We start from the raw sequence: 21,375 nt of genomic DNA on the forward strand, positions 1-21,375 counted from the left end.
ACTTAGGAATTTTTCCGGAGAATCACACCCGAAGTTTCTGCACTGCATGCAAAAAGAAAATGCAGCCCAGAGAGGTGTTTTGTTTTGGGAAAAAGAGCTACAATCAATTTTAAAGCATTCACTGAGCCCTGGAAGGCTACATCATCATCTAAGTTTGCTGGGGGAGTGAGTGTTCTGCAACAGGGAAAAGGTGTAGCTGTTAGCTGGCTCTGTGCAGTTAGGACTCAGGAGATGTCCTGGGGAACTGAAAATGTGGCAGAAAGTGGCCTAATTCCATGCTGGAAAGAGTTAGGGCCAAGAAGCAGCCCTGGCCCCTGGGAGTCATTTATAGCTTTGTGTAGCTGGGGAGGTTGGGACATGGGGAAATCTAGGGTCAGGGCCAGCCGATTGAAGCTAGTCTGCTGTTAAAGAACTGCAACAGTAAGGAGATGCTAGAGTGCAGACTTGGAAATCCAGGGGAACGGATTCTCAGGAGATGAGGCTGAAATCCTGGGAAGTGTGCAGCCATTGAGGCAATCCATGTTGGAGCGGCCTTGAGGGAATTCAGAGGCTTGATCTTTGAAAGTGAAAAGTTTGGAGTCCCTCATGAAGGTGCCGAGTTTAAGCAAGATGGGTTAAGTCACAATGTTTACTGACGTCTGGGTGAGTTGCTGAGAAATCTTTCTTGGTCACATTTGCTATTTATTGTACAGTGTGGTGTATTTATTCAATCACAGTTTGCCAGTTAATTCACATGTGCCTCATATGAACTCTGAATGTTAAAGGTCTAAGATAGGCATTATAAATTGTTTCAGCTTTTCGATATTGTATAATAAAATTTATTTTTGTTTGTCCAAAACCCGTAGAACTTGTGGCTTTCTTTATTCTCTTATCAATATATTGAATCTCACACTCTGTCTACTTTAAACAAAATGTTATTAATCCCCAACCAGATCTTACCAAAATTTGGGGGTCTGGCCTAGGATTATAACAATGTGGATGGAAAATCAGTCGATCTAGGCCTTTCAGTCCCACCGCTGAGAACTGTTTGCTTATTTATCTAGTTTCATGAATAGTTCATTCAGCTTTTCACCATCTCCCAAATGTTGCCGCTCTAAGTGACTGCCTCGTTTGCCAAGTAGTTGCACTGGCCCTGGGCATGGGCATTTCTGCGTTACAGGAAGAACAGATATGGAAGCAGATTCTGGATAGATGTAGAAATAATAGGGTTGTTGCAGTGGAAGACTTTAATTTTCCTTATACCGAATGGAAATCCCTTAGGGCTAGGGGTCCGGATGGTGAGGAATTTGTTCAGTGTGTCCAGGAAGGTTTTTTGGAACAATATGTGGATAGTCCGGCTAGAGAGGGGGCTATACTGGGGCTAGTACATGGGAACGAGCCCGGCCAGGTCATTAACATAAGAACTAGGAGCAGGAGTAGGCCATCTGGCCCCTCGAGCCTGCTCCGCCATTCAATGAGATCATGGCTGATCTTTTGTGGACTCAACTCCACTTTCCGGCCCGAACACCATAACCCTTAATCCCTTTATTCTTCAAAAAACTATCTATCTTTATCTTAAAAACATTTAATGAAGGAACCTCTACTGCTTCACTGGGCAAGGAGTTCCCTAGATTCACAACCCTTTGGGTGAAGAAGTTCCTCCTAAATCTACTTACCCTTATTTTGAGGCTATGCCCCCTAGTTCTGCTTTCACCCGCCAGTGGAAACAACCTGCCCACATCTATTCTATCTATTCCCTTCATAATTTTATGTTTCTATAAGATTCCCCCCTCATCCTTCTAAATTCCAACGAGTACAATCCCAGTCTACTCAACCTCTCCTCGTAGTCCAACCCCTTCAGCTCTGGGATTAACCTAGTGAATCTCCTCTGCACACCCTCCAGTGCTAGTACGTCCTTTCTCAAGTAAGGAGACCAAAACTGAACACAATACTCCAGGTGTGGCCTCACTAACACCTTATACAATTGCAGCATAACCTCCCTAGTCTTAAACTCCATTCCTCTAGCAATGAAGGACAAAATTCCATTTGCATTCTTGATCACCTATAAACCAACTTTTTGCGACTCATGCACTAGCACACCCAGGTCTCTCTGCACAGCGGCATGTTTTAATATTTTATCATTTAAATAATAATCCCGTTAGCTGTTATTCCTTAAAGTGGTAGTGGGGGAACATGTGGCGAACAGTGACCACAATTCCATAAGCTTTCGGATATTCATGGAAAAGGACGAATGTTGTCCTAGGGTTAAGGTGCTAAATTGGGGGAACGCTAACTACAACCAGATTAGGCAGGATTTAGAGGTTGTTGTTTGGGAGAGGCTGTTTGAGGGTAAATCCACATTTGGCATGTGGGAGTCTTTTAAGGAGCAGTTGCTGGGGAGTGAAGGACAGGCATGTGCCAATGAAAAGGAAAAGCAGGATTCAGGAACCAAGAATGACCAGGGACATTGCAAGTCTAGAAAAAGGATGCATACATTAGGTCTAGGCAACTAAAAATAGATGAGTAACTTGAAGATTACAGGGAAAGTAGAAAAGAGCTCAAAAAGGGAGTTAGGAGGGCAGAAAGGGGTACCGAAATGTCCTTTTTAAAAAATAATTTTTATTGAAATTTTTACAAAATATAAACATCACAACAATATTAACAAAACAACCACGGTAACAACCCAAGAACAACACCCACCCAACTTCAAAAGCAACTACAAACAAAAGAAAAAACAAAAGAACACCCAAACAACAAAAAGGAAATAAATAACACCCGCCACACCCCACAAACCCATGTACACAGTTCTCCCTCCCACCGAACCAGACCCCCCCCCCCCCCCCCCCCCACCCCGGTCACTGCTGCCGTTCCGCCAGGAAGTCCAGGAAAGGCTGCCACCGTCTAAAGAACCCTTGTACTGATCCCCTCAGGGCAAATTTCACCTTCTCCAATTTAATGAACTCCGCCATATCATTGATCCAGGCCTCCACGCTTGGGGGCCTCGCATCCTTCCATTGGAGCAAGATCCTCCGCCGGGCTACTAGGGACGCAAAGGCCAGAACACCGGCCTCTATCGCCTCCTGCACTCCCGGCTCCACCGCAACCCAAAAAATTGCGAGTCCCCAGCCTGGCTTGACCCTGGATCCCACCACCCTCGACACCGTCCTTGCTACCCCCTTCCAAAACTCCCCCAGCGCTGGGCATGCCCAAAACATATGGGCGTGGTTCGCTGGACTCCCCGAGCACCTAGCACACCTGTCCTCGCCCCCGAAAAACCTACTCATCCTTGTCCCCATCATGTGGGCCCTATGCAGCACCTTGAACTGTATGAGGCTAAGCCTCGCACAGGAAGAGGAGGAATTCACTCTCTCCAGGGCATCCGCCCACGTCCCCTCCTCAATCTCCTCACCCAGCTCCTCTTCCCATGTACCCTTCAGTTCCTCCACCGAGGCCTCGTCTACCTCCTGCATCACCCGGTATATGTCCGAAATCCTCCCTCCTCCGACCCACACCCCCGAGAGCACCCTGTCCCGCACCCTACGTGGGGACAGCAAGGGGAACCCCTCCACATGCTGCCTGGCAAACACCCTCACCCGCATGTACCTAAACATGTTCCCCGGGGAGCCCAAACTTCCCCTCTAACTCCCCCAAGCTCGCGAACCTCCCCTCCACAAACAGGTCCCTCAACCTCCTAACCGCTACCCTATGCCAGCCCAGAAATCCGCCATCAATGCTCCCTGGGACAACGGGGCCTCCATCGAGCCCCCCACTTCTCCCCTATGCCGTCTCCATTGCCCCCAGATTTTGAGGGTAGCCGCCACCACCGGGCTCGTGGTATACCTCGTTGGAGGTGGCGGCAACGGCGCTGCTACCAGCGCCTCCAGGCTCGTGCCCACACATGACGCCACCTCCATCCTCTTCCATGCTGCCCCTTCCTCGTCCATTACCCACTTACGCACCATCGCTGCATTGGCAGCCCAATAGTACCCACAGAGGTTGGGCAACACCAGACCCCCCCTATCGCTGCCCCGTTCCAGGAACACTCTTCTCACCCTCGGAGTCCCATGCGCCCACACAAATCCCGTGATACTCCTGTTGACCCTCCTAAAAAAGGCCTTCGGGATAAGGATGGGGAGGCATTGGAACAGGAACAAAAACCTCGGGAGCACCGTCATCTTAACGGACTGCACCCTCCCCGCCAGTGACAGCGGTAACATATCCCACATCTTGAACTCCTCCTCCATCTGCTCCACCAACCTTGTGAGATTGAGCTTGTGCAGGGCCCCCCAACTCCCAGCCACCTGGACACCTAGGTACCTGAAGCTCTTCCCTGCCTGCTTCAGTGGGAGCCTACCAACCCCCTCCTCCCGATCCCCCGGATGCACCACAAACTCGCTCTTGCCCAGGTTCAACTGAAACCCAGAGAAACCCCCAAATTCACTAAGAATCCTCATCACCTCCGGCATCCCCCCCACCGGGTCCGCCACATACAGCAACAGGTCGTCCGCATAAAGCGACACTCGATGCTCCTCCCCACCCCGCACCAGGCCCCTCCAGTTCCATGGCCAGCGAAGAGCAAGGGGGACAGGGGGCACCCCTGTCTCGTCCCCGGTACAGCCGAACGTACTCCGACCTCCTCCTATTTGTCCTTAGCAGACAGGATTGAGGAGAATATCAAGGCATTTTATACGTATATTAGGAACAAGAAGGTAGCAAGAGAAACTTGGTCCACTCAAGGACAAAGGAGGGAAATCATGCGTAGAACCAAAGGAAGTAGGTGAGATCCTTAATGAGAACTTTGCATCAGTATTCACAAAGGAGAGGGGACACGTTGATTGGTGGTGTCTCAGAGGGATATGTAAACACTTTAGAACAAATCATGATTATGAGGGAGGAAGTGTAAGGGGTGTTAAAAAGCATTAAGGTAGACAAGTCCCCAGGGCCAGATAGCATCTGTCCCAGATTAATGAGGGAGACTAAATGAAATTGCTGGGCCTCTACCAGAAATTTTTGTGTCCAGGTGAGGTCCCAGAGGATTGGAGAATAGCCAATGTTGTACCGTTGTTTAAGAAGGGTAGCAAGGATAACTCGGGTAATTAGAGGCCAGTGAGCCTCTAATTTAGTGAATTTGTGGGAAAAGATTCTGAGATGAGATCTATGCACATTTAGAAGTGAATGGTCTTATTAGTGACAGGCAGCATGGTTTTGTATGAAGGAGGTCATGTCTCACTGTTTAATTAATTTTTTTCAGGTGAAAAAAATGACGAGGGAAGGGTAGTGGATGTCTTCTACATGGACTTAAGTAAAGCATTTGACAAGGTCCCTCATGGCAGGCTGGTGCAAAAGATTAAATCACATGCGGTCAGGGGTGAATTAGCTGGATGGATTCAGAAATGGCTTGGCCATGGAAGACAGAGGGTAGCAGTGGAAGAGGGTTTTTCCGAATTGAGGTCTGTAACTAGTGGTGCTCCGCAGGGATCAGTACTGGGACCTCTGCTGTTTGTAATATATATATAAATGATCACATTCTCCCCGTGTCTGCGTGGGTTTCGCCCCCACAACCCTAGGGGCTGTTTAGCACAGGGCTAAATCGCTGGCTTTGAAAGCAGGCCAGCAGCACGGTTCGATTCCCGTAACAGCCTTCCCAGACAGGCGCCGGAATGTGGCGACTAGGGGTTTTTCACAGTAACTTCATTTGAAGCCTACTCGTGACAATAAGCAATTTTCATTTCATTTCATTTCATTCAGTAGGTGGATTGGCCATGCTAAATTGCCCCTTAATTGGAAAAAATAATTGGGTAATCTAAATTTATAAAAAAAAATATATATATAAATGACTTGGAAGAAAACATAGCTGGTCTGATTAGCAAGTTTACGGATGATACTAAGATTGATTTTGATTTGATTTGATTTATTAGTCACATGTATTAGTATACAGTGAAAAGTATTGTTTCTTGCATGCTGTACAAACAATGCATACCGTACATGGGGAAGGAGAGACTGCAGAATATAATGTTACAGTTATAGCAAGGTACAGAGAAAAGATCAACTTAATATGAGGTAGGTAGGTAGGTAATTGAATTAGAACATTGTTAGAGAGTTTAAAAGAGTTAGAATGAAGTTTTAGAAGCATAGAACGAGAGTAAAAGATAGAACTAGAGGGTATGCTGGGCACAGCTTGCAAGAAGTCTCCTCGCTCCAGCGCCATCTTAATTCGGCTTCAGGAGATGCAGGATAGTGATGAAGATTGTCAGAGAATACAGCAGGACATAGATAGGCTGCAAAATTGGGTAGAGAAATAGCAGATGGAATTTAACCCAAACAAATGCGAGGTGATGCATTTTGGTAGATCCAATTCAGGTGGGAACTATAAAATAAATGGCAGAACCATCAGGAGCATCGAGACACAGAGAGATCTGGGCATGCAGGTCCACAGATCCTTAAAAGTGGCAGCACAGGTAGAAATGGTGTTAAAGAAAGCATATGGCATGCTTGCCTTCATAGGATGGGGCATCGTGTATAAAAGTTCATAAATTATGTTCAAGTTATATAGAAGATTGGTTAAGCCAGATTTAGAATACTGTGTCCAATTATGTTCACCACATTACCAGAAGGACGTGAAGGCTTTGGAGAGAGTACAGAAAAGGTTTACCAGGATGTTGCCTGGTATGGAGGGTATTAGCTATGAAGAGAGATTGAATAAACTGGGATTGTTCTCCCCAGAAATATGGAGGTTGAGGGGCGACCTGATAGAAGTTTATAAAATTATTAGGGGTATAGATAGGGTGAACAGCTGGAGGCTTTTTCCAAAGGCGGAAATGACAATTACAAGGGGGCACCAGTTCAAGATTAAAGGGATAGGTTCAGTGGAGATGTGCAGGAGACGTTTTTTTACACAGAGGGCGGTGGTGGCCTGGAATGCACTGCCAATAGAGACAGATATGTGACCGAACTTTAAGACTTATCTAGATAGACACATGAACAGACTGGGTATAGAAGGATACAGGCAGTTGGTCTAAATAGGACAAATGATCGGCGCTGGCTTGGAGGGCCAAAGGGCCTGTTCCTGTGTTGTACTGTTCTTTGTTTTTTTGTACAATTGGCAATTTGGGTAGCAATTTGGGTGGCAATTCAAAAGCAAATAATTGTCAGTGAGGAACTTTAACATCCTGCTGATGTGAATGATGCTATAAAAATGCATTTTATGGCACCTCTATCGAGGGGGAGTGCAATCTGATGCAGAATCCATTGATTTTTTTTTCTCCTAACACCCCATTAATCAGACACATCTCTTCATGAGGAATTAATCTCAATTATTTGCAACATCCCTCTGCATTTCCAATGAAGACATCAACAAACTAAATTAACCAATTTACAAAACCTCTTTATAAGAAGTATTTAGATGAGAACTTGCAATGCCATAGCACACAAGGCTACAGACCAAGTGCTGGAAAATGGGATTAGAGTAAATAGGTGCTGGATGGCCAGCGCAGACATGGGATGGGCCTCCTTCCTTGCTGTAAAAACTCTATGAGAAAAATAAAGAAATGTTCAAGGGAATTGGCTTCAACTGGAGGAGAACTACCCAAATTGCCAAAGCTGCCTGTTTAGGACTGAGCTAATTCCCAGTGAATGTGTTTGACACTGATTAGCATTTCATTGAATTGACAAGAAAATTCAGTTGAAAATGGGATTCACTTTTAAACTGATAATATTTAGTCAGCTCCTTCCTGTGGTTAATCAAACTAAGTCCAACCCTGGCAGGAAATGGCTTTGTACCAATGTCAGACACTCCTAAGTAACAAGCTCACACTTTAAGGGAGGTTCAGGTTCCATAGCTAGATCACCCAATGTTTTGGTGTTCTTGACCTTGACATTGTAACATGCAGTTCACAATGTACTATATTACTACTCTACTGTTTGCTTTCAGCCCCCTTTAAATTGGTCCATCCCTTTGAATCTAATTTCTGAAGAGGTAGATACCAAAGTTAATTGTCATTAGTGGAGCAAGTTTGTAGATTTGCAAGTGCTTGTAAATTCCTAGTTCCTCATCAGAAAAGGCAACATCAAATTGCTGCATTTGAAAAAAATAGACATTTAAAAAGTGACAGATGTACATTGGATCTCTTATATAATTGAACAGATTGTGCGCAATCTAAATTCTAGTTATTTAAAATAAGGCCGTATTGTACCTCAGAATATTTGTGCCTAAGAATTCCCATTTTTCATTATTGAGCCATCAAACTCCTGTTCTGTTGTGAAATGTTTTACCACTGAAGTAATGAGACATTCACAATTTAACTGGGAAAGGTGTGCCACAGATGTTTTTTTGTTCAAATGCTATTGCCTCCCTAAATCAAATTCATCAGTGACAACAGAGAAGCTTAAACATTCAAAATGGAAAATGAGGACGGTGTTGTTGGAACAAAGTTGTACATCAAGTATTAATGTAATAACATGACAATGAAACCAAGAACTAACCAGCAAATGTTAAGCAGTTCATATTCATGCAATAAGCCTTTGTACTATATATTTAAGGAAGTCTTGTGGCGCAGTGGGTAGCGTCCCTGCCTCTAAGCCAGAAGTACTGGGTTTGGCTCCCACCTCCGTGCTTGATGGCCATGGAAGGTGTGTTCATAATGCAGAAAAGCAGTTTCAGTAAATCTTTCCAACCTATGTCATTGGTGGGTGGTAAAAATGGGATATTGCTGGTCACCTATTGTTAAGAAAAATGCGAAAGATGTAATTTGAAACATGAAGGTCTGATGATAAGACCCAAGGAACATGAGAAAAAGGCAAAGTAACAGAAAAGGTCCTATAAACGTGAACGTAATGAAATGCTAAAAAATGATATAGCAGAAGGCCCTCGAAGGGTTAACTGCAGACAAAAGTTCTTTAGAATGCAGACAGCCATTATCACACAGGCCTTGAGATAACGAAGCAGCTCATGCTTCGACCTACCTGATACCTTTAGTTAAAGTCGGAGAACTTTTTATAAAAATTAAGTTTTAAGTTACATAAAGAGAATGAGTTTTTTTACCCTTTAATAGAAGTGAATTAGTTTTGCAAGCTATTGATGGGAATTACCAGAATCTTAAGTTTGAATTACTTGAAATAGAATGTATTTGTGAATGATAGAAACTTAATGACACCAGTTACAAGTGGAAATCTGGAGAGAACAGTTGATTTTAATACGGGGCAATTCACCGGAGCTAACTGCTTCTTTTCAAAAAGCAGTCAACACCTTTTTGTAAAATTGTAAAAAGGGAAGAATATAACTTGAAACATTTAGGAATACAAGAAAATACAATGCTTAAAGATGATAAGGGATTGAAAGGCTGGAACGCCACAGAATAATTAGCAGGAAGCCTCCCTGCCAGTGATCTGACAAAAAAACTAAGGTCAAGCTTAACATGAAGGCATTCACATGTTAGACATTAAGGAAACTAGATGTAGAATCAAATGGACAAAGAAAGTATTGCGTTAAGAAGCCGAAGACAAAACTTTAAAATAATGTCATGTAATCAGCAAGGCTGTTAGAATGGTGATATATATCCTGAATCGCTCTCAGCCAGGCACACACTCTTACTCTCAGCTAGTAGAGTTATCTCGGTCATAGGAGGGACTGAACACGCAAACCGAGCACAACCGCAAAACAACCGGGAGAAAACCAACAGATAAAGAAGAGAGATTGTCAAGGAGGCCCAGGAAGGTCTGATCAGCCAACCAGGAGAATCCAGAAGCAAGATCTTTTTACTTTTCTGTAAAGACAGCGATTTTATCTTTTAAAAGAAAAAAGAAAAATAAAATAACTTAAAGTTTTAACCTGAAACAGTGGATATTACAAAGTCTACTTTACTTACTTAGCAACGCGGGACCCAGGATCGATGCTACTAAGTGGTAAGTAGATACAATTCTTCTATGAAGATATGGGTTATACCGGGGAATGGGTTATGCCAGGGGATAACTTGAAACACCAGTTTGACCTGAATAGCACCCGCCTAAGTCTGCATAAGAGTCAGGGAGTGAGAATCCCTGTTCACCATTTAGAATATTGACCCTTTTTTGGTATAGGGGGAATTCTAAGAATAGTGGTGAATTTTTCACTTCACTATGTGATGGAAAGAAAGTTGGAGCCACTACCATTACTTTCCATTGCTTCAGACTACAACCCATATGTAAAAGTGCAGGTTGGCACAACAACTCAGACACCCTGGGTGAAATGTATCACACACAAATATTCAGTTCACCTGTACAGCGTGATTCTCTTGCCATGTTGCGCTCAAGCGAGAGCACAACGCGGCTGGAGGATCCTGGGAGAGACCTCCAGCGAGCCTCTCAACAGGCTCCGCACCTCGTGAAATTCACCAAAGTCCCACAAGATGTCGGAGTCGGAACCCCGGCCAAATGACGCTGGTGGAAGTAGGTCGTAAACCTACTTACGACCTACCCTCCCGGGATCCACCCGCCTCCCTCAATTCTTCGGCCTCCCCAGGGAGGCTGCAGCCGGGCACCAATTAGTGCTGGTCCACACAAACGTTGACCAGGTGGAACGGCACTCGAGGGGGTGGGTCTCCTGGGCCATCGGAGACCCCTGGGTGGTCAGAGTAAATGCAGGGTGGCTCCCTGGCCAGGGTGGCAGTGCAAGGGTGCTCGAGTGCCAGGGTGGCACTGCCAAGGGTCAGGGGCCAAGGGAGGACATGCCCATGAAATGAGGGTGATGGGGGGGGGTTGACGTGCAGGGGAGTGCACGGCAGGTACGTAGGGGCCTCCGGGAGGTTGGGGGTAATGGGTGGGTTCCTGGAAGGGAGGGGGTGCTGTAAGGTGGCTTGGTGGGGCCTGGAGGGGGGACCCTGGGACCCCAGAGCAGGGTGCCCTCACTTGGGAGTTGTCGGCTGGAGTCCATGAGTGTGGGGGGGGGAGGCGACATGGGCGGGGGTGTGGGGTTGATTTCAAAAGGGTGCCCCGATCTCGGAGTTGAGCTCCTCAGTGCTAAAAATAATTCTAAGTGTGGGCTAAACTGTAGAGCCAGCGGGAAACTCCCTCAAAAGCCCGCCACAAATTAACTTCAAATCTTTTTGGCAGAATCGTGACCGTAGTTTCTTGTAACCTGTGGACCCCACAAGTTCAAATATTTGCACGCTTGTAGTTAGCAAAACTCTATGTGCCGTAAAGAGGTGATCAGTAGCAGTCGCAAACTTTGAATACTGATCAGGGATATTGTTAACAAGAAAGGTGAAAAATGAATTGATTTCAAAAGTAACTAACATAAACTTATGATTGATGATATATTTTATTGCCATACATATATGACGGAACAACGTTTCTGATTAATTGTTTCAATGAGTAAACATCTAACATCATTGGCGGTATCAATGCTCCTGTGTGCAACATTCTATAAATTGGAAAACAAGAATATTGTAAATGCTGACACTGCTTGAAAGTTTTCTTTGCGCATGCAAACAACATCCCTACTGATGATCAATTAATTTGTTTGGTTCTACATATATAATCCTCGGCTAAGTCTAACTTTTAACTTCTTATTATGTTTATGAATATTTAAATATTAATAAATTGAACAGATCCTGCATTTGTAAGTAACATAAATTGATCCTGACTATGTCTACAGTCTGAAAATAGCTAGGAGTCACTGACAAAATCTGGAACTAACATTTTGACTAATTACTTTCCTACGTATTGCCAAGGGTTATTAGGGGGAAAAATAAACTTGCATTTATAAAGCACCTTTCATGACCACTAGCTGTCCAAAGCACTTTACAACCAATGAAATACTTTGGAAGTGTAGTTATTCCTGGAATGTTAGAAATCTAACAGCCATTTGCACACAGAATCTCCCACATATTGCAATATAATAATGACGAGATAATCTTTTTGTGACATTGATTAAGGGATGAACATTTGCCAGGATATCAGGGATAACTTCCCTGCTATTCATTGAAATAGTGCCATGGGATCTTTTACTTCCACCTGAGAGGATAGACCAAGCCTCGATACAATGTCTCATCTGAAAGATGATACCTCTGACAGGACAGCACTCCATCAAAACTGCATCGTACAGCCTTGATTTTGACTGAACTCAACAGTAGTCCCTCTATTGCTGCTGTAGTTGAAATCAGGTAACTCAGCGCAGGCCACAGAACACATCTAGAGCTTTCCTTGCCTTATGCTCAGGCTTACGTTGTAGCATATTTAAAAAATGTTAATAAAAGTACCAAAACTGAAATTCATTGAAGAATCTTACCTGCTGTGTCATACAGAGTCAAGGTAAATTTCTTGTTCCTAATAGTGATATCTTTCACATACTTCTCAAACACTGATGGGGCATATTGCTAAAAGCAAAGTGTGAATGAAAATAATTAAAATGCTTAGTGACCAAAGTGATCAACATAAAAACTATGAACATTTATATATTTTTTGCCCTTTATTAATCACTAAATCAAGTTTCTTTTCAACACCACATGAGTAAACATTAAACTGTAATAATAACAATCTTTATTATTATTGTCACAAGTTACTGTGAAAAGCCCCTAGTCGCCACATTCCGGCGCCTGTTCGGGTACACACAGGGAGAATTCAGAATGTCTAATTCACCTAACAAGCACATCTTTCGGGACTTGTGGGTGGAAACCGGAGCACCCGGAGGAAACCCACGCAGACACAGGGAGAACGTTCAGACTGCAGAGACAGTGACCCAAGCCGGGAATCGACCCTGGTGCTGTGAAGCAACAATGCTAACCACTGTGCTACTGCATTCTAAGTCAACAGGTATAATAAGGTAATAATTGTAACCACCTGAATTTTTCTATTAGACTTAATGTAAATGAAACTGAGAGAGCCAGCCATCAGTTGTATAAGATGCAAATTGGAGCAGAAGCCAGCAAATAGTTTGAGGAACAGCTTCAAACTGGCACTTAACCCTCAAAATAAACTAGTACAGCAATAAACGCAACACACAGGACTTCCCTGATGATTTGTATGTTTGAACCAACACATCAATCAATATTAGTTGAGGTGAGATCAACTGGGGTCATATTAGGGATGTTTCTATTGGTCTCTGCTTTGATAAGGGCAACCTAGGTTTGCTCTTCTGATCACAATTCATGACCCTGGTCAGGGCTGACGTCTGCTAACAACTGCTTGGTTTTGATGCCTCCAGAGTAATCTGTCACCCAACATTCATTGTCTCAGCTAATGACCCATGAAGAAGGTTTGATGAAGAAGAGCTGTTGGATGAGGCACTGAATGCACCCAAAGGCCAACTGGACAATGTTTTGGTTGAAGCCAATGCGTTCTGGAGCGCAGGGAGAAAATTGGTAGGGAAATGTGTACCTTTTCTGACTGAAAAGGCAGGCAATTGGCAATGTACCAAGACGTAATGCCATAGAATGACAGTCCATGGGTAGTGTACACAATTTTTTATGTAGGTTTCTGATCCTAATGACACTGTTGAACAGAAGTGCAGTTTGGAAGGCGGCACTTTTCCAAAGGAAAGAAAATAAAGATATGACTAATTGTCTGTACATTGCCTATCTTGTTGCAATGAGATCGGATGGGGCAGAAGAAGAGATCTGGGATCAGCTCAATTGTCATCTCATCAATAAATGAGGTGTACCCTGTAAAATCATTTTAGGTGTATAATGTAAGTGTTAAATGAGAGGAAGTAACACTGGCTCTTCTGGTTTTCTTCCTCCTACAGCATAGCTAGTATTTATAGTTTGCATAATAAATTAGCTTTAAAACCTGTACAATTCAGTGTAGGAACTGTACTTTGGAAGTATTGTTTGTGACCAATGCAATGTACCAATGAACCATCGAGATTTTACTGACTGGGTGGGTGTAAATTTTCCAATGCAGATTTTAGATAGGTATGATCAATACACTAGGTTTTAAATTATTCTCATTGCTCAACTCTACTAAATTACTCTGGTGTTTACGTTCAGTTAAATATTGAATGAATATTGAAAACTAAAGACAAAGTTTTAAAAAAACGTGGCCAATCCACCTAACCTACACCTCTTTGGGTTGGGGGGGTGAGACCCACGCAGACATGGGGACAATGTGCAAACTCCACACGGACAGTGACCCGGGGCCAGGATTCGAACCCGGGTCCTCAGCGCCGCACTCCCCCTGTCTGCGTGGGTTTCCTCCGGGTGCTCTGGTTTCCTCCCACAGTCCAAAGATGCGCAGGTTAGGTGGCTATGCTAAACTCCCCTTAGTGTCCAAAAAGATTAAATGGAATTACAGGGATATAGTGGAGGTGTGGGCTTAGGTAGGGTGCTCTTTCCAAGGGCCGGTGCAGACTCGTTGGGCCGAATGGCCTCCTTCTGCATTGTAAATTTTATAAAACTCTCTGACGTAGTCATCCATTAGACCATCAGACATAGGAGCAGAATTAGGCCACTTGGCCCATCGAGTCTGCTCCGCCATTCAATCATGGCTGATATTTTCTCATCCTTCTGTGGTAAAGAGTTCCACAGATTCACCACCCTCTGGTTGAAGAAATTCCTCCTCATCTCTGTTTTAAAGGATCGTCCCTTTAATCTGAGATGGTGTCCTCTGCTTCTAGTTTTTCCTACAAGTGGAAACATCCTCTCCATGTCCACTCTATCCAGGCCTCGCAGTATCTTGTACGTTTTAATAATATCCCCTCTCATCCTTCTAAACACCAACGAGTACAGACCCAGAGTCCTCAAACGTTCCTCATACGACAAGTTCTTCATTCCAGGGCTCATTCTTGTGAACCTCCTCTGGACCCTTTCCAAGTCCAGCACATCCTTCCTTAGGTATGGGGCCCAAAACTGCTCACAATACTCCAAATATGGTCTGACCAGAGCCTTATACAACCTCATAAGTACATCTCTGGTCTTGTATTCTAACCCTCTTGACATGAATGCTAACATTGCATTTGCCTTCTTCACTGCTAACTGAACCTGCACATTAACCTTAAGAGAATCGTGAACAAGGACTTCCAAGTCCCTTTGTGCTTCTGCTTTCCGAAGCATTTCCCCATTTAGAAAATAGCCTATGCCTAGATTCCTCCTTCCAAAGTGCATAACCTCACACTGTTCCACATTGTATTTCATTTGACACTTCACTGCCCACTCTCCTAGCTTGTCCAAGTCTTTTGTGCAGCCCCCTTGCTTCCTCAATACTACCTGCTCCTCTACAGATCTTTGTATCATTTGCAAACTTAGCCACAGTGCCTTCAGTACCTTCTTCCAGATCATTAATGTATATTGTAAAAAGTTGTGGTCCACAGACCCCTGACGCACACCACTAGTCACTGGCTGCCATCCTGAAAATGACCCCTTTATCCCCACTCTTTGCCTTCTGCCAGTCAACCAATCCTCTATCCATGTCAGGATCTTACCCTGAACACCATGAGCTCTTAACTTATTTAACAGTCTCCTATGCAGCACCTTGTCAAAGACCTTCTGGAAATCTAAATAAATCACGTCCACTGGTTCTCCTTTGTCTAACTTGCTTGTTACCTCCTCAAAGAACTCTAACAGATTTGTCAGACACAACCTCCCTTTGACAAAGCCGTGCGGACTCAGTCCTATTTTATCATGCACTTCCAAGTGCTTCGCAATCTCATCTTTAATAACAGACTCTAAAATCTTACCAATGACCAAAGTCAGGCTAACCGGCCTATAATTTCCCGTCTTCTGCCTCCCTCCCTTCTTAAACAGTGGTGTTACATTCACCACCTTCCAGTCCTCTGGGACCCTTCCTGCCTTCAGTGATTCTTGAAAGATCATCACTAATGCCTCCACAATTTCCTCAGCCACCTCTTTTAGGACCCTGGGGTGTAGTCCATCCGGTCCAGGTGACTTCTCCACCTTCAGACCTTTCAGTTTCCCCAGAACCTTCTCCTTAGTAATGGTCACTGCACTCACCTCTGCCCCCTGGTTCTTCTGGAGCTCTGGCATCCCACTGGTGTCTTCCACGTGAAGACTGATGCAAAGTAACTATTCAGTTCGTCTGCCATTTCTTTGTTTCTTATTTTTACTTCTCCAGCCACATTTTCTAGTGGTCCAATGTCTATTTTTGCCTCTCTCTTACCTTTTATATATTGAAAAAATCTCTTCCTATCTTCCTTTATATTACTATCTAGCCTGCACTCGTACTTCATCTTCTCCCCCTTATTGCTTTTTTAGTTGTCCTCTGCTCGCTTTTAAAGGCTTCCCAAACGTCTGGATCCCCACTACTCCTCGCCACTTTATATGCTTTTTCTTTAGGCTTTATGCTGTCCTTGACTTCCCTCGTCAGCCATGAATGCCTTGTCCTCCCCTTAGCATGTTTCCTCCTCCTTGGGATGAATTTCTGTTGTGCCTCCCTAATAACCCCCAAAAAACTCCTGCCATTGCTGCTCCACTGCCAGGCTCCTTCTCCAATCAACTCTGGCCAGCTCCTCCCTCATGTCTTTGTAGTTACCCTTATTTATTTGTAATACTGTTACATCTGATTGCAGCTTCTCCCTCTCAAACTGCAGGATAAATTCTATCATATTGTGGTCACTGCTCCCTAAGGGTTCGTTCACCTTAAGTTCCCTATTCAAGTCTGCCTCATTACACATCACCAAATCCAGAATTGCTTGTTCCCTAGTAGGTTCTGTCACAAGCTGCTCCAAAAAAACATCTCTTAGACATTCCACAAATTCCTTTTCTTGGGATCCACTACCAACCTGATTTTCCAAGTCCACCTGCATATTGAAGTCCCCCATGATTATTGTAATATTGCCTTTTTTTACATGCCTTTTCTATCTCCTGATTTATTTTCTGCCCTACATCCTGATTACTGCTAGGGGGCCTGCACATAACTCCCATCAGGGTCGTTTTGCCTTTGCGATTCCTCAACTCTACCCAGAGATTATATGCCTTCTGATCCTACATCGCTCCTTGCTATCGATTTAACTTCATTCTTTACAAACAATGCAACCCGCCCCCTTTGCCCATCTGCCTGACCTTTCGATAGGACACATATCCTTGTATATTTCGATCCCAGCCCTGATCCCCTTGCAGCCACGTCTTTGTGATGCCCACAACATCGTACTGGCCAATTTCAACGTGCGCAACAGGCTCATTTACCCTGTTCCGTATACTGCGTGCATTTAGGTACAGCACCCTCAATCCTGCATTGACCACCTCCCTTTTCACACTCTCCTCGGTCACTGTACTCTGTACTGTGGCCCTTTTTGATTTTTGACTATAGCTTCTCTGCCTTACACTTTCCCCCTTACTGCTTTTTGTTCCTGGCCCCGTTTTACTTCCCCCCCCTTCCCCCACCCCCCGACTTCCTACATCGGATCCCATCCAGATTCAATGTACTTGCTATTTTTTATTACTTTTTCCATTTTCTGTTTCTGAAGGGAAGGATTCTAGCTGGGGTATGAGTACTGGGAACTCGACCATATTCCACCCAAGTAGCCATTTTTCTGTGAAGGCCTTGACAGTAAGCATTGCTAGGCTTTTGTATATTTAGAGAGTGGGGGACGGTGGGGGGAGGGGAGAGAACCACAGGCAAACCCAATTCTTCCGCATGCTGTTGGTGTATATAAAAAAAGCAAGCTGTGGTTAGGAAGAGATGCGTCATTCGTTGCAAATTGTCACATATTGCTGGTTGATTTGAATAACTCTGCCATTATCCTCACAGAACAGTCCTCACCATCAACCTCCCCATGAATGTCAAGAAATTTCAAACAAACAAAGACTTGCATTTATATAGTGCCTCTCAAGATCTTTGGATGTCTCAGGTTGCTTTACAACAATGAGGTACTTTTGAAGTGCAGTCATTCTTGTAATGTTGGAAATGTGACAGTCAATGTTCTCGCGACAAGTTCCACAAACAGCAATGTGACCATGACCAGATAATCTGCTCTTAATATGTTTATTGAGATGTAAGATTTGGGCATGAGACCATGGGATAACGCCCCTGCTTTCTTTGAAATATTGCCATGTGTTCTTTCATGTTCACCTGAGAAGGAAGACGGGGTCAGTTTGACATATCATTTAAAATACAGCATCTGCAACAGTGCAGCACTCCCTCTGTCCTGCATTGGAAAACCAGCCTTGACTTTCGTGTTCAAGTCCTGGATTTGCACCATAAATATGCATTAAATTTAGCACAGGCAATTAGGGATGCTATGCCATGGCAGAAGGACTCTCCTACTGGGGTGATTAATGGTTACTATGTTGACCTCTATATGGCATGTCTGGCATTCCTGCTGTGCAGAGGTATTGAGGACAGCTGCCAAAACTATAATACAACAAGAGAATCAATACTAGCAAAAGCTAGAACAATTCCCAATCAGAGGAATATAATAAACAATTGCACGGTGGCACAGTGGTTTGCACTGCTGCCTCACAGTGCCATGGACCTGGGTTCAATTTCGATCTTGGGTGACTGGGTGGAGTTTGCACCTTCTCCCCGTGCCTGCATGAGTTTCCTCCAGGTGCTCCAATTTCCTCCCACAGTCCAAAGATTTGCAGGTTAGGTGGCTTGGCTATGCTAAATTTCCCCCTAGTGTCCAAAATGTGAGGTGAAGTTAGGGGGATCGGATGGGGACACGGGCCTAGGCAGGGTGCTATTTCGGAGGGTCGGTACAGACTCAATGGCCCGAATGGGCCCCTTCTGCACTATAGAGTTTCTATGATTCTATGAATATCTATCCTTGGTTGTTGCTTGTTCATCCAACATGCTTGTCTGGTCTACAATGTTCAAGCTCAGAAAATAAAAATTCCACTCAGGAAAAGGTTAATGATTGCAACGTGAGAAGGTGACGATTCTGTCTGTTGTGTAAGTTCTCTCAGTGCCCATGGAGCTAGCTAAATTTCACTTGTAATTGGGACATAGCATTGCTTCCCACTACTTGCTCCTAAACAACTTGTCTTGGTTTTAAAAAACCTTTCGCTTTCAAATACTTTCTTCTGAAGGGCTGAAAGTTGCAGCAATTCTCATACTATACCATTTCTCAACAGCAGTAAGTAACAATTTTTAAAAAAAAAAAGTAGTAAGACACATTGACACCATCCAGATGCACAATAAACATCAACATGACTGACCCTCAAAACAATATTTCTGGAGGAACAGTCCGTTGCCAAACACTACTAATTTGGCCGTGTAAAATGTGCTGTAAAATTGAAACAGGCTCAATCGTCACTCTTGTAATGATGTCTCTTGTTCGCTTTCCCCTTTTCCTTGGTTCTCTCCCCTCCCCCATCTCATTTTCTTTCTCACTGGTTTACGAGTTGTTCCTGCAAACTGCCGCCAGCATCTTCACAGTTCCAGGTCACTTCAAGGAGAGATCTGCTAACCGCTGAGCAATGCGTTTCATAGAACACAGAATATACAGTGCAGAAGGAGGCCACTCGGCCCATCGAGTCTGCACCGACCCACTTAAGCCCTCACTTCCACCCTACCCCATAACCCAATACCCCCTCTTAATCTTTTTGGTCACGAAGGGCAATTTATCATGGCCAATCCACCTAACCTGCACGTCTTTGGACTGTGGGAGGAAACCCACGCAGGCATGGGGAGAATGTGCGCACTCTGCACAGTGACTCAGTGGGAATCGAACCTGAGACCCTGTGAAGCCACAGTGCTAGCCACTTGTGCTACCGTGCTGCTTCAGTGAGTTGAGACATTTCACACAAGCCTTATTTGCCCAGGTCCTGCCTAAACACCACAGTTTGGATTATCTTTTTTTTAGTTGTGTGTGTGGGGGGGGGGGGGGGGGGCATTTTATTTTAAATTTTATCCGCAACAACGCGATGTTAGAAGAATATGGCCAGTATGAGGAACAAAATACTGCAAAGGTTTACTCCTATGACAATTATTCCAATACTTTGGAAGCAGCGCTGCGCCAAATGACAATTCTTTAAATGCAGAACACACTGGTTACTTTCAGACGGATTACATAGAACATAGAACAGTACAGCACAGAACAGGCCCTTCGGCCCTCGATGTTGTGCCGAGCCATGATCACCCTACTCAAACCCACGTATCCACCCTATACCCGTAACCCAACAACCCCCCACCCCTTAACCTTACTTTTTAGGACACTACGGGCAATTTAGCATGGCCAATCCACCTAACCCGCACATCTTTGGACTGTGGGAGGAAACCAGAGCACCCGGAGGAAACCCACGCACACACGGGGAGGACGTGCAGACTCCGTACAGACAGTGACCCAGCCGGGAATCGAACCTGGGACCCTGGAGCTGTGAAGCATTTATGCTAATCACCATGCTACCGTGCTGCCGTTCTGACAGCTATCTACCACCACATTGGTTATCTCTGCCGTTGTGTTCATTCAACTTACTTCTGGAAAGTCTCCCTTAGCAAACACCATGAGTAGAGACGTCTTGCCACAGCCGCCATCTCCCACGATCACAATTTTCAGCTCCCTCCCGTCAGCGTGAAGGTTGTGGCCATTTGCCATCGTGAAGATTGTCTGTCTTTGAAGAAAAACGAGTAGTTTATAAATCCCTTCCCTCCCCACGATGCACACTCAGGTCCTGGGAGTGCCGCGAAACTCCGGTGAGAACTCTCCGGGGCAGAAACGTGACCTTTGGTGACACATGTGCCGATCAGGTTGAACCGGAGAGTCCAGGAGGAAAGTGCTGGATCCTGCTGACTGGATCGGGCAGATTCCGCGCGCCTTCCAGCTTTCAGATGTTTTGCTGTTTTGGGGCCATTTGAAGTCAGCCTCTGCCCGGAAGGAGGTCGAGGTGAATGGAGTGTGCCGCTGCCTGGTGACTACTGAGAGAAGGTGCTCACAAATCAGCACACTCCTGCTGTGCACTGGCGCCTCCCACTAGGCGGCCGCACCGCCAACTTGAAGATCTGTATCTCGCCCTGAGCGCCTCATGTTGTACAACCGATTTCGCAAGGTTGACAGCAGCGACCTTTCCATTTCACATTCTGACATAGGTTACAGGAAACACAAATCCTCCCTCACGTCGGCACCAACTCTTCTCCTCCGGGATCCAGGGGAAGGTGCTTCACTTTGGGTTCTGAGCTGGCTGCTAAATCCAATGCACCATCTGCAAACTTTGCTCCAGGCAGGGCAGGTGGTCTTTGAAGGGTCCGGTAGATGAGTTTGGAGGTTTGTGCGCTGTCTTATCCTGCATCCCCCCACCACCACAACGTTTTTGGGTGCCTTCCCCAATGAACCTTCTCCACTTTCGTCAGGCACAATCCAAGGACTCCCAAAGAGTCCTGTACCCTCCTCCCGGGAGTCCCATGCCCCCACTCAATCCTAAGTAAAGCAATCACTTGGGCGTACCAAAGACATGTCCTGCCCAGCCGAGCTATTTTTTTTAAATATAAATTTAAAGTGCCCAATTTTTTTCCCAATTAAGGGGCTATTTA

At 44.8% G+C, this 21,375-nt stretch overlaps 1 protein-coding gene across 11 annotated transcripts in view; it reads right to left on the bottom strand.

Annotated features, from left to right (window-relative positions):
• The window catches only part of rhof (ras homolog family member F), an 85,324-nt gene that overhangs the window by 23,930 nt on the left and 40,019 nt on the right, over positions 1-21,375 (bottom strand). For 10 of the 11 annotated variants that reach the window (XR_005459775.1, XM_038789626.1, XM_038789665.1 and 7 more), the window contains one exon: positions 12,242-12,329. Coding sequence is in view for 10 of the 11 variants with exons in the window: in XM_038789626.1 (XP_038645554.1) it covers positions 12,242-12,329 (88 nt within the window). In the remaining variant the exon portion in view is untranslated. Of the gene's footprint in view, positions 1-12,241; positions 12,330-20,323; positions 20,772-21,375 lie in introns of those variants that run through there. The other variant, XM_038789657.1, reaches the window with a different exon arrangement.

This window comes from Scyliorhinus canicula, chromosome 1 (assembly GCF_902713615.1).
Source record: "Scyliorhinus canicula chromosome 1, sScyCan1.1, whole genome shotgun sequence".
Classification (NCBI taxonomy): domain Eukaryota; kingdom Metazoa; phylum Chordata; class Chondrichthyes; order Carcharhiniformes; family Scyliorhinidae; genus Scyliorhinus; species Scyliorhinus canicula.